The sequence below is a fragment of the Parasteatoda tepidariorum genome, chromosome 8 (assembly GCF_043381705.1).
Source record: "Parasteatoda tepidariorum isolate YZ-2023 chromosome 8, CAS_Ptep_4.0, whole genome shotgun sequence".
In the NCBI taxonomy this organism is placed as follows: Eukaryota; Metazoa; Arthropoda; class Arachnida; order Araneae; family Theridiidae; genus Parasteatoda; species Parasteatoda tepidariorum.
Genome location: NC_092211.1, coordinates 27,135,774 through 27,150,105, shown reverse-complemented (window position 1 = coordinate 27,150,105; position 14,332 = coordinate 27,135,774). Strand labels below are relative to the sequence as shown.

The window sequence follows — 14,332 nt, the reverse complement described above, 5'->3', positions numbered from 1 at the left end:
CAGCCCTATGTAGACGCGTGATGCTTTTTCTTAAGAATAAACTGGAATCAGACAGCACCTTTTAACAATCTTACATAGAAGTTCGGAGATCTCAGCCCAGGTAATAGTGTACCCTAATAGTGAACCTAATAGTGTAGTGTACCCAGGTAATAGTGTACCTGTATAATTATAGAGAAGTCAAGAGACCAAATGGAAGAGGGGTAAGTTCGTTCAGCCATCGTTCAGCCGCTTTTGAACAATCTTGCATATGAACTAGAAGACCCTAACTAATCGACAATTACTAACCGTCGTTGAAAAACCGACCGAATTTTCAGTTTACGGCTACCAGTGCTTAACTCCATAGCCTTGTAATCTTGAACACAATCTAGAAAACAAGGGAGCTCTTGTATCAAGTATTGGGAGAAATCGTCTTCGAGGAGGATTTTTTGATGGAACTAACCCGCATTTGCGTTACATGGAGAGGAAAACCACAAAAATCTACCATGGTTGGCAAGGGAACTTTAACCCATGATCCGTCTACCACTGATGATATTTTACGTCAGCACTGTGGTCGGTGTGAGTCGAGTGAGAATTCGTATCGACCAGTCATCGCCGGGATTCGTACCCGGGTTCACATCATTGGGAGGCTAGTGCTCTATACCCCTGAGCCACCACGGCTCTAGCTCAATATTATAGAGGAATCAAGAGAACAAATGAAAGAGGTGTGGGTTAGTACAGCGGTCGTGTAGTCTCTTTTGAACAGTCTTACGTATGAGCTCGAAGATTTCAGCCTAATATTACAGAGAAGTTAAGCGTTGGTTGGAGAGGCGTTGGTTCGTTCAACCGTTCAAAATCATGCCAGCTAGGACCATAAGAACCTAAACCTCAATAGCTGTCCACTTTCATAATGCTGGAAGAATATTATAATAACATTTTAGTTAATTTAACTTTATAATAACTTTGTCAAAATTTTAAAAATATCTATAACTTTAAAATTTAATAACTAGGTTCAATAGAACAAATTTGAATGAATAAAATAAAACAGAAGTTATTTCAAAATATTTATTAGTAAATTAATAAGAAAGGAAATGTGGTTCATTTACTGTTCCATAGAGGAACCAGAATCCATATAATGGCTGAAAAGTTGATAAATTAAAAAAGTATACTATTTATTCCGAATTAGATATTAGACTGTGAATGCGCACAATACTTCACAAAATTTAGTAGATTCTTGTATACTTAACTTTAAAAAAAAGGTATGGTCAAAACTACCAGAATACAATAAAATTTATCGTATTTATCGGGGTCTAAGGAAACACTAAAAAGAACGGTAATATTTGCAAATGATTTTGATGAAATTAACAATAAAATATACTTTTATATTATGTGATAAAACTTGGTAAATGTGGTAAAATTTGATGCTTTTATCAAGATATCCTAGTGCATGGTGTAAAAATCATTTATACAGTTTAATTTAGTTTTCTGATATGTATTTCTCACTTAATAAATTGAAATAAAAACAATAATTTTGAAAAATCGGAATTCCTAGTAAAACGTTATTATTTGAATGAAAAAATTGCAAAAAAAAACAGGTTTAAATAACATATATTTCGGTTTTATTAACCAGAATTTCGTTGGCTTCTTTACCTGAAATGTTAGTATCATGTAGAACAAGTTTACCAGAATTTATTTTATTTATTTTGTGTCAGAAAATTATCGAGTCAAATTTAACAGCAAACATTTTGCTTTATTTATAAATTTATGCCGATTTCTGATACGTTATTGTTGTATTATTTATTACAACTTGCTCTAATGATTGAAATTTATCCTTTTTGTTCCAATTTAAAATAACAGGTAGCAAAAATTCCGAAATGTGACAATGCAAATAATAAACGATTAAGTTTAAATTGCTTGCTTGTGCTCCTTAAAAAACAATAATTTATTTAAAAATTTTGAATTATATCCCACTGCCATCTTCACTTCATAATATTTTGTGCATGACAAAGCGATAAAAGTGGTTAAAAAGCTAAACGCTCTAGAAGCAAATATTTTAACTTCGTGTAGCCTCTACCATTGCTTCTTCATTAAAAAATTAAAAGTAAGTAAATATTTTCAGTTTTTAAAAATATTTTTATTTAATAATATTCATTAGAATAAAAATACCGTAGGAAATCGATAACAAAACAAAGAAATGACATCTTGAGTTGTTGAGTGCAGAGCAATTATCTAAGTTCGGATTATGTTTTAATTTGTATACAAACCACAGCAATTACTCCTATTTTCGGCTGACGTATGACGTATTTGAATTACTAAATATTTTTAACTAAATAAATAAATTAATGATTAGAAATGTAAGCTATTTTTTTATCATTATTAAATAAAGATAAAACATTGTCAATAGAAAAAATATAAAATGTAAGGAAGTAACGAAATAATATCATACAAAAGTAGATTTTCTTTACAAAATGAGGTATAATATCAGTTTTAAAAAAACTTCCTTCATAAGTTTTGGTTAAAAACAAGAAAACATCTCTTAAAGAGTAAATTAAAAGAAACAAATAGACGAATAATTCGAAAAATTAGAGCAAGCTGCTTTTCATGCTAAAACACTCATACATATACAAGGTATCTCAAAAGCTGCCACAGATTTTTTTTACAAAAAGTGTAGAAAACCGTAATATAATAGAAATAAATGTATGGTTTGTTGTCCTTTGATCAGGAAACTAATAAGTTTTCTCTTTCAAAGTTTCAAAATTAGCAGAAAATCAAAATGATATTGAAATAAATGTACTGTTTGTTGTTCTCTGCATAGGAAACTAAGTTTTTTGCAAAGTATCAGAATTATTTGCAATGTTCATAAAAAAGGCACTGCAAATTCTAAGAACTATGATACAATGTTTCCGAACTAACTGTATTTCACAACATGAATGAAAATGCCTGACGTGCAACTGAAAACATTGTTTTGTAGTTTTACCAATCAGAACTGCAATCTGTTAATGAGCATTTTTTTAATGTGATGAATGTTAATGAATCCATATGTCAATGAAATCAGGAAATTTGATTGAAAAAATATTTTTACCTAAGCAGATAGCTGCAAGCCGTATAATTTTGTTTTTCGCTTTTCCTTTCCATTTCTGTTTTAACATCTCAAGTCATCTTCTCTTTTTGACACCGGTAAACAAAAATAGTATGTTAAACAATGCATTTGCTTTATACAAGTTTTTGCATGCGAGAGAAAATTACGTTTTGAACTGAAAATATTTTTCTTTTACAGATGCTCCGTTTTACAGTTATTTTAGTTATCTTAATGGGATGCGTGCATGAATTATGTTCCCAAACTACGGAAGCAGTGCCTGCAGATGAAATGACAACACAAGGAGGGGTAGATTTAACTGAAGCTGAGACCTCAAACCCGATTGAAATGACAACACAAGGAGAGGCAGATTCAACTGAAGCTGAGACCTCAAACCCAAATGAAATGGCAACGCGAGGAGAGGAAGATTCAACTGAAGCTGAGACCTCAAACCCGATTGAAATGACAAAAGGTGAGGCAGATTCAACTGAAGCTGAGACCTCAAACCCAATTGAAATGACAACGCAAGGAGAGGCAGATTCAACTGAAGCTGTGACCTCAAATCCAATTGAAATGACAACGCAAGGAGAGGCAGATTCAACTGAAGCTGAGACCTCAAACCCGATTGAAATGACAACGCAAGGAGAGGCAGATTCAACTGAAGCTGAGACCTCGGACCCAATTGAAATGTCAACGCAAGGAGAGGCAGATTCAACTGAAGCTGTGACCTCAAACCCAATTGAAATGACAACGCAAGGAGAGGCAGATCCAACTGAAGCTGAGACCTCAAATCCGATTGAAATGACAACGCAAGGAGGGGAAGATTCAACTGAAGCTGTGACCTCAAATCCGATTGAAATGACAACGCAAGGAGAGGAAGATTCAACTGAAGCTGAGACCTCAAACCCAATTGAAATGACAACGCAAGGAGAGACAGATTCAACTGAAGTTATGACCTCAAGATTAATAGAAATGATAACACAAGCGGTGTCAGAGTCAACTGAAGCTGCGACCTCGAACCCAACGGAAATTACAACAGAAGGAGGGGGTGTTTCAACTGAAGTTGTGACCCCAAACCCAATGGAAACAACAACATCAGGGCAAGAAGAAGTGTCAACCTCTGAAACAGAAACCACAACGCAAACAAACGAAAATAATGGGGGCTTGTTTCAGGAAATATCTACAGTTATACAAGATGTCATCAACGTTGTGATTTCTGCAGTCGAACTTCCTTTCACTGTTCCTTATAATTTTGCTAGAGGGTTATTTGGCTAATGTGTACTACAACTTTCACTAATTACAGCTCTTTCATTATAACTTTTTCATTTTTTTGAAATATCCATAAGTTTCAAAATTATTTTACAGAAAAATAAATGTTCATAAAGTATACCCTATTTTACTCTTTGGTCTTTGCAAACATAAGGAAATTAGGGAATTATTATTTAAGTTTAATATGGCATTTTAAAAGGAAAAAAGATATTTTTTAGTGTTAGGAAACAAAAATTTCAAGGAATCGCTAATATTTCTATAATAAAGAGCCGATACATTTTCTATACTAAGGAGATGTTAAAATTTAGATTACATTAATTCGATGAAATATGTTTTATATTAAAATTTCATTGCAAAATGTTGTTCTATCGTATTATTTTCCATTTTTTATGAAACAGTTAAAATTAAAGGAACTATTTTACTAAATGGCAAAAATTAACATGAAAAATGTCCCATAAACAAACATACTATGGTTAAAAATACTCAACAATAAGGAACCTTTTTCTGGTTCACGGTAAGTGGAAAATACTTCAAAGCATAAAAATTAACTAATTTTACTAATCCTTCCTTTTTCTTGCTCTAACAAACATGCTGGAACAAGAAAAAATAGAGTTGATAAATAGGTATAGGGTGAAAAAGTTTGTGTTAGACAATTAAACAAAAGAGGGCATATGATATTGATGTAGAGTGAGAATCCATAATGTTGTAAAGCGTAGAATTTAAAGGAAAATAGATTTCCCCATCATTTTGAAATAACATAATGCTAGTTTATGATAATATTTTCATGATCTATTAATTAAACTGTTAGAGTTTTTGAAAAAATATGAAAAGATTCTCAGATGTCAAAATCAGTAAATTAAAAGCAGTGTTGGTTGATTTTAGCAGAACAAAACATATCCCATGATTACGATTCTTACTATGTAGGTTGATGGAAAATCATTTAATTTCCTGAGTTAGGACATGTCTTTCATGTTCTTTAGGTCTAAAATAAAGGGTATGTTTAATTTGTCCAATATAAACAGGAACACGCTGACAAGAAATTTACGAAACATCACAACTATTGATACAATCAATTTGGTCTATAAGGTTATTATTTTCATTAACAGGAGAGAAAATGACTTAAACTAAAGTTGGTTTATTATTTTAATTATTTAGGGAATGAATCGGTAAAGCATATCAAATTATCAATGGAATTTCACTACATAAAAATCTTCTTGCTGATAACAATAACTGGGTATTTGCCGAATTTAAGGTCAATATGGTTTTGTGAATATTTGCTTACAGATATCCTCAAGGGGACGTTATAATACGATGGGAGAAGCAATTCATAGCAAATTCTGCTTTACTTAAATCAATAGTGATTTGAAATTTTGGTGAATGAAAAAATGAATTCAAATAAACTATGAAGTTTCAAATCCTGAAATGTTTGTTATACAAAATTTCAAAATACAAACAAATTATGACAGGATTACTTCCCATCTTGCCATAAATTGTTTGCATTTTAATATTTCGAAAAAAAATTTCAGAATTCGAAACTTCGTAGTTAACTTTTAGTAATTTGGAATGAAGAGTTCTCTCTTAAGGCTTGGTTTCTTAGGACAGGACGCCGTCAGCTGGAAATCAGCGTTAACCTCTGATTGGTCCATTTGTGAGTTTGATAGTATACGTCATCGAACGCTCATCTTGAACTACAATTGCCGTCCAACTCAACTGCAGTTGGATTACAACGTGACGTTAACCACAGAAGCAATGGCGGACAACATCCAACAGCGCATTGAAATCAGCCAAGATTTTGATTTTGACATTAAACATAGCTTCTTCATTAAACATAGCACTCTTCATTTAGCTCAGCTATAATGTGTTTTTTCTTGGACAAAGTCATTATTTGCTCTCTAAAACACTGGTCGACAATAACAAAATCAATGCAAATTCAAAATAAATATTTGTTTACGTTATTAACGCATGCGCAATGAGAGATAATGTCTGCGTTAGACCGACTGCTCACGCTGAGCTAACAAAAAAGTATTTTTTTGGCGTCAGATCTACGTCAACTTTCCACTGACGCCCAGATAAGGCGCTAGTTCTAAGAAACCAGGTCTTGAGCTAACAAACCAGTATTTTGTTGGCGTCAGCGTGACGTTGACGTCACGCCGACGCCCAGATAAGGCGCTTGTCCTAAGAAACCAGACCTTTAGACGCATTCTTAAGGTTATGTGTTGGAAAATATAAAGAAAATCACATTGACAATAAATTTGGTTATCACCAACAATTGTTGACAACAATAGGAGCTTTAAGTGTGAAATTCGATTGATAATTTGGTATCCTAACTCTCTTAATTATTCCCTAACAAAGTAATTCAGTAACTAATATGAATCAACTTCATTATTCATATTCAACTAATATGATATTCGTTGAATCAACTTCATTCAAGCATTATCGTTACTGCGATATTTTTGTTGGAAATTTGAAAACTTGAATAACATCTCTCTGGAAGCCGTGAAGACTTAGAGGATAGAGCGTTGAAACGAGTCAAGCTTTATTAAGAAGCGGTTTGTTGTTTAAAAAAACACATCTATTTAGCAACCACACAAGTATCAAAATTAAAGTACCCATAACGGGTTTGTATAAACCTTGCAAAAAAATATAGAAAAACCCATGACGGGTTAGTATAAACCTTGAAACAAAAATATAGAAAAACCCATAACGGGTTAGTATAAACCTTGCAAAAAAAATATAGAAAACCCCATAACGGGTTAGTATAAACCTTGCAAAAAAAATATAGAAAAACCCATAACGGGTTAGTATAAACCTTGCAACAACAAAAATATAGGAAAACCCATAACGGGTTAGTATAAACCTTACAAAAAAATACAGAAAAACCCATAACGGGTTAGTATAAACCTTGCAAAAAAAATATAGAAAAACCCATAACGGGTTAGTATAAACCTTGCAAAAAAATATAGAAAAACCCATAACGGGGTAGTATAATCCTTGCAAAAAAATATAGAAAAACCCATAACGGGTTAGTATAAACCTTGCAACAACAAAAATATAGAAAAACCCATAACGGGTTAGTATAATCCTTGCAAAAAAATATAGAAAAACCCATAACGGGTTAGTATAAGCCTTGCAACAACAAAAATATAGAAAAACCCATAACGGGTAAGTATAAACCTTGCAACAACAAAAAATATAGAAAAACCCATAACGGGTTAGTATAAACCTTGCAACAAAAAAAAAATATAGAAAAACCCATAACGGGTTAGTATAAACTTTGCAACAAAAAAAATATAGAAAAACCCATAACGGGTTAGTATAAACCTTGCAACAAAAAAAATATAGAAAAACCCATAACGAGTCAGTATAAACCTCAAACAAAAAAAACAAAAAACATCAACATAACATCTCAGAAATCAACAATTCTCTGATGTTCCATAAAAATCTCGTGCTTTTATTTTTTTCCATCTTGTTATATCTTTTGTATCTTTTATTAATGCTCTTGCTAGCCAGATACTTTTTAAATATTTTTAGACTTCATAACTCCTCCCCCCTTGAAAGAACTTTTCCAGAGAAAGCAAAAGAAAAGTTATTTATGAACTTATTTGTGTACTTCTTTAAACTTCAGGTTGAAACCAATGCATTATGTAACAATCAAAATCTTTTAAAACTAAATTTTCCAAATGTCAAATTAAATACCTTGTACAATTAGAAGTGATGTACAATATTTAACTTTACTAAATTACTTTTAGACTCTTGCAGTAAACATTAGAGGATAATTCACTTGTAACAAAATTTAGATGTCGAAACAAACATTGAAAATAAAATTAAAATGCTACTAAATACTATAATTAAACTTCACAAAAAATAAATACAAAGAAGTATAACTCTTTACATATACACAACAATATCTAAAGACTGAAGCTAACTAGATCTTTTTTTAAATCAAAATACTCATTTTTATCTCGATGTCACTAGTTTTAAAACCAAACAAAATGCTTAAAATTTTTCAACTTCCCATAATTAGATCCTAACTCAATTTTATTAATATTTACATGCATAATTTAGGAACACTAGCACTTTTCTCTACAATCATATTCGTTTAACACCTATTATTCATTTCCAAGTATAATAATTTTAAACACTTTATTTAATTAAGCTTAATTAGTTCAATTTCAAAAAATTTCGATACATTTTTCTTTTATACTTCCAGCTTAATTTAAAACTTAAATTTAAATCAAACTCTTATAGCAGACTAATTTCTTTGCTAGTTAACTGTTTTTAAAAGTGAATCATACATATGAATAAACAAATAAGACTTAACTGCACATAACATCACAACATAATATTTACAATTATCTTTAAAACAAAGCAAAAGAATTAAAATCTTACTATTTAAATGAAAATTGCTCGAAGAGAAATAATTAACAAAATCTTTCCTGAATAATATTTTAAACTGTTTTAGTTTTCTAGTTTAATAGCAATTAACTTAAGTTTTAAAAATCGTTATATTTTTTTGGCGATTAAGGATTATATTTTCAGTATTATTTTTATTTTTATTCTGATGAGGTTAGTCTAATGTGGGGTAATTGGCAAATTTCGTAATCCCATGACTTCTGTTGTAGATTTTAATATTCTTTCACCAGTTTTTGGCATTATCTTTAGTAAAGGCGTGGCTTTGTTTTCGGAATCAGGTCCCAAATTAAGAATGTTCTTTTCTTTGTCAAGTCCGGTCTATAAAGGAATGTTTATCATATTTTACAATATTTTTTTATTGAAGTTATACTTCTTATGCGACTTCCAACAAAGTTGCGTTAAACGTTTAACGCTGCATTTTTATTTTCCGGGAAATCACGTGGTAGGATCCAGTTTTCCATATTGTTTTGGTTCTCACTAACATAAAAATAATAAAAGTCATAAAAGTATTGTTTTTCTATAAATATTTTTTTAGTTTTTTTGATACACATATAATTTAATAGGGTAGTATTTTTTATTTTCAAATTTAGTGGATAACAATTGTAAAAAATGAGTGAAAACAATCCCACGGACAATGCGACGGATTTAAGGTTATGTGATGGTACGTCTCTTGTGAATATCAATTGATTGTTAGGTTTTCTCTTCTGAAATTACATTATAACGCATTCACATACATTATTAATACAAATACATTTTCCAGGGCGAGACGATGAGGCAACCACAAGCACTTCCACTGGTTCAAGAGGTCCACGAGGGAAGAATGCGCAATATTACCCTGATTACAGAGCACGGAAGCGAGCGGAGCAGGAAAAAGAGTCGTTGAATAGAACTAGTGATCCTTCTACGACTGCTGATTCTTCTACAATTAACGTCGCAGGTTGAGAAGTTTAACTTCTTCCGTGCGGAGGGACTCCACGCACTATTTTCTTTTTTTTAGAAATATGGTTTCTTTGTATTTCTCTCCGATTTTTCTTTTTTTTATTTTCATTCTTCCAGATTTCTAATTCCAAGATCCCATTTCACGAATTATCTCCAACTTCTCTTTCTTTATCGCCCCAATTCTTTTTTTAAACGTCCAGTTCCACTGATTAATTTTCTGGCAAGTTTTACCAATTCTGCCAAGTACACTGGATTTCTGCTTCTTGCGCCAATGATTGAAATTTTCTTTCAATATTACTTTATTAAAACTGTAAATTTTCCAATATGGCAGATATCTTTTGTACTTTTACTTGTTCTCTTTGGTACGATGATCAAAATTACATTTTGGTTCTTAAAGTTCTACTTCTTACTTTTATCCGTAAAGACTTTAACTTTCCGCGAAATCTATTCTGATTTTGTTTCAATTGTGTATCAATAAATTTGTGATCAAGAATATTTGACAACTCTTTTAGTTTAACTTTTTGCATAACGCTAATTCGATCAGAGTACTGTTTTTCTTTTCTTTTTGTCATTGATTTTTCGCTATTTGGTTATTTTCTGGGCACTTCCATTTTTCACAAAGTTCTTCTTATGAAAGTGTTTTACTTGTTTAGCATTGGCTGCCGTTTTCTTTTTCGAACAAAATTGTTCATTCCTAGAAGACAAGTTAACCACTTCGGTTTCAATTTTATTTTAGGGAATTCAATACTCTTTTACTCGAAAATCTTTTCCGTTTCTCTGTGACTAATGCCTTTTTTCCCATTTTGTCACCATCAATCTCTGGCAAAATGTTGCTCAATCTTCATCATTTCTTACATGACTGCCATTTTAAACAAATTGGATAAATTGGTATCCTCAAATTTGAAATAAGAGTGAAAACTAAAATTAATCAAAGTCAAGGATCAAAAGATAAATAAGGCAATGTCATGCTATATCCAGATACAAGCATAGTATTTGACACAGTAATATGATGTTTCTGTTACCGGCAAAGTATGAAATCCGGCATTGTATAGAATGCCCAGACATTGTATAGAATGCCTAAAATTAACCAGAAAAGTATGAAATGATTTATATTTCACGTATTGCCTAGGCATTCTATAGAATGCTAAATGAGAAACCGGCAAAGTATAAAATACATCTCCGATTCGTCAAAATGTTATTTAAAAATGACAAATTCAAAACGTCATCAGATTTGATATTAATTTATTCGTGGATATAATTACACTTATTCAATATTTTAATACTTACTGACGATAGATTACATTTATTCGATATTTTAATATTTACTGACGATAGATTAGATTAGAAAGACGATAGATTAGACGGTGTTTGGAGTATCGGACAAATATATACCGGGATATAGCACTTGACTTTAAAAAAACATCAGTGTATGGTATACCGCTCAAATATATACCGGGCAATGGCACTTGACCTTAAAACAACATCAGTGTAGGGTATACCGTGCAAATGTATACCGGGCAATGGTACTTAACCTTAAAAAAACATCAAGGTAGGATATACCGGGCAACTGTATACCTGGCAGTGGCACTAGACCTAGTATATCTTTCGGACATTTACCAAAGATCTAGTCATACTAGATCTAGTTAAGTGCCATTGCCCGGTATACATTTCCCCGGTATATCCTACACTGATGTTTTTTTAAGGTCAATTGACCTTAAAAAAATATACCTGAGGAAATGGAACCAATTACTAAAGTAAATAAGAAAGTAATTATTGACTGGGATGAAAATATTTTCAAATAAGTGCCTAATTGGAGTTCTCCAAGTTTCGAGGCGTATAAAATAAGAAGAAATAGAGCATATTTTAGTAAGGAATTCGAAAAATTTGATGAAAACATTGTGGAAAGTGTTCGAAATATTTTTATGGAGGATCGGAAGGAACATCAACAAATAGTAGGAGATGAAAAAGTTGTGATGTTGGAAGTTAGTCCATGTGTAATAAACACTGAATTAGAAAGTGCAGTACCCAAAGTCAAATTGTTCGACGGAGTTTCTAGAGAGATAGTAAAGGTGGTAGAAGAAAAGGAATGTCAAGTCATCCAAGAAAAAGTTGAGAGGAAAAATGCACAAAAAGCTGATTGCCAAGTCAATTGGGTCAGTTTTATGGTAGAAACTGTATAAGAAATAACACTGCTAAAGCGCTGGAAAGAAGCACCATATGTAGATACTTTTTAGACGAAAAATTGTGAAATGGTTTTGTGGTTGAAAATGAGAAAGTTTGGCAGAAAGAAGAAAGAAATGCAAGAATTGAGAGGATTTCGGACTTAAAATCTAGTAAAAATCATGTTACTACTGAATCATCAGTGTCATAAGTACACTTTGCGTAATGGGACAATCTACTCTTTTATTTAAATCCTTAGTTGGTGAGACTATTATTCTTTTGGAAGTCAACTGGCTACTTAGAGAATTACTCTTGGTAACATTTACAGACTTAGTGCCACTTAATTAACCAATATTATGCCAACTTGACTCTGCGTCCTTCATTATAGGAATTTGATACTTTTCCGGAAACATTTGGCGATATATTTTTACAGTCAGATTGGAGGTTACTACGTTTCCAACTTCTATCACAATTTTCTTCCAAATCTCGATGTCTACAGTATATCTTAAAGTGTCCTATTTCACAACAATTGACGCATCCGAGTTCAGATCTTCATTTTTTCCCAACACTAGGCGAATTCTATTTCTCGTTAATTTGAGGGAGAGCCTTGTTTCTCGCCAAGTTGTGATCGCGGTTGATCGCCAAGCTGGGCGATGTTGAAACCCAATAGTAATCCTGATTGGTTTAGATTTTAGCGTTATTTTTAAATGTTCAACGGTATATGTAGTTTCAGAGGTCCGTTAGTTCTACGTTGGATACCGGCTGGTAAGGTTACTTTTGAATCTGGTCAATAAGATCGAAGCTATGTGGGCAGTCATAGAAAGGGATTTAAGAAAAAAATTTCACCTCTAGTCCGGTATTACAGACGCCATTTTCTATTCGTATTTTGTCGAATTTATGCGGCGATGGAGGGGGATTCTATTCATGATTATTCAAATTTAGACAGTATCTAACTGATATTAGATAATTCTGCGCACCTAAATTTCGACTCAAAATGCATTTTATTGGGTTTATTAATTTTGCTTAGATTGGGTTCATTGTAACTTTATAAAGTTTCGGCCGATGTTTTGCTGAAATTTTCCAATGTTTTATTGAAATATCGCTTAATTTTGACCGCCATCCCTGTTACCACGGTATTCCGCGCTAACAGGAATAGTGCCAAACATAAGTCGCCAATTTCGCCAAGAGGCACCCTCAAGTATATTTTTCCCAATTTTTCTAACAGGCAATTTTTAATACAGGGAATATCTTGTGGATCTAACTGAAAATTGATAACATGATTTTTTTAAAGTAATCCTAATCATCGTCATAAATTTCGAGCCTTTCAACAAGAATAAGTAGTAAAACACACGGAAACCAAAGATCAAAATTCACCCCAAATCTCTTCGCTTTGCGTTCAAAGAGTTCGAAGTACCGTCGAGTTCCACATTTTTTGGCATCAATTTTAAACATCTCATTCACCAATTTTACAGTCGATTCAGAATTAGATACAATTGGCTCAAAGGCTTACTTCTATTCAGTTTTTCATCGTTCCTAGATTTAGATTCAGATTTTTAGCAATATCTTTTCCTACAATAATTTGCATAAAGATCACCTTTTTTCTTTTTATACAGGTAATCCATAAAGATAGTTCTCGCACACTCTTGTCTTGAAACTTAAAACATTTCTGGAACGGATATCGAGCTGCTACCAATTAAATATAGCTGTAACGAGTCAAGCTTTACTAAGAAACAGTTCTTTCTTTTTTTTGTAAATCAACAACTCTCAGATGTTCCATAAAAATCATGTGCTTTTATTTTTTTATATCTCGTTACTTTTTCTGTCTCTTTTATTCATGCTTTTATTAACCAGATACTTTTATTATTATTTTTAGACTTTATAGTGTTTACCTCCCAATGAGGTGCCCCAGTGGTGGCTGATTGATACGAATTCTGCCTTCGGCTTGCACGGACGACATTGCTGCTGTAAAATATCCTCAGAAATAGAGTGATCATGGGTTAGAATTCCCTTGAACTGGGGCTAACCATGGGAGGTTTTCGTGGTTTTTTCTCCATATAACGTAAATACGGGTTAGCTCCATCCAAAATCCTCCACGAAGGCTTGTAGACCCAATGCTTGATCCAGGAGTTCAAATGTTTTCTGGGTTGAGTTTAAAATTGCAAGGTTATGGTGTTTAAAATTGATGATCAGAATTGGTTCAACTGTTCATCGTTGATTATAAAATAAAGTAGAAGATCTGTCTGGTTGCAATATTCAGTAACAGTTTTCTATCAGACGATTACCACTTAAAAAAATAGGACCACTATGTTACCCTAAGTTATTAAATTTTCTTTCAAAATTTAATTTGTTTATTAAAAAATTGCAGTCTCATCAATTTCAGGTTTTATTCATATGCAGTACGCAACAAGTGAACAAATAATTTAAAGATTAAATTGCAACAGAAAAGGAAACAAATTATTATGAATTGGGTATATACTATAGCCTACGTCACAGATCGTG

General features: G+C 32.2%; 1 protein-coding gene across 1 annotated transcript; it reads left to right on the top strand.

Annotated features, from left to right (window-relative positions):
- Window positions 1–1,980: 1,980 nt before the first annotated feature.
- On the top strand, window positions 1,981–4,441 carry LOC107450440 (uncharacterized). The gene is made up of 2 exons (XM_016066228.3): window positions 1,981–2,077; window positions 3,254–4,441. Exon 2 carries the CDS (start codon window positions 3,254–3,256, stop codon window positions 4,325–4,327), a length of 1,074 nt encoding a protein of 357 aa, XP_015921714.2. The 5' UTR covers window positions 1,981–2,077; the 3' UTR covers window positions 4,328–4,441.
- Window positions 4,442–14,332: the final 9,891 nt, after the last annotated feature.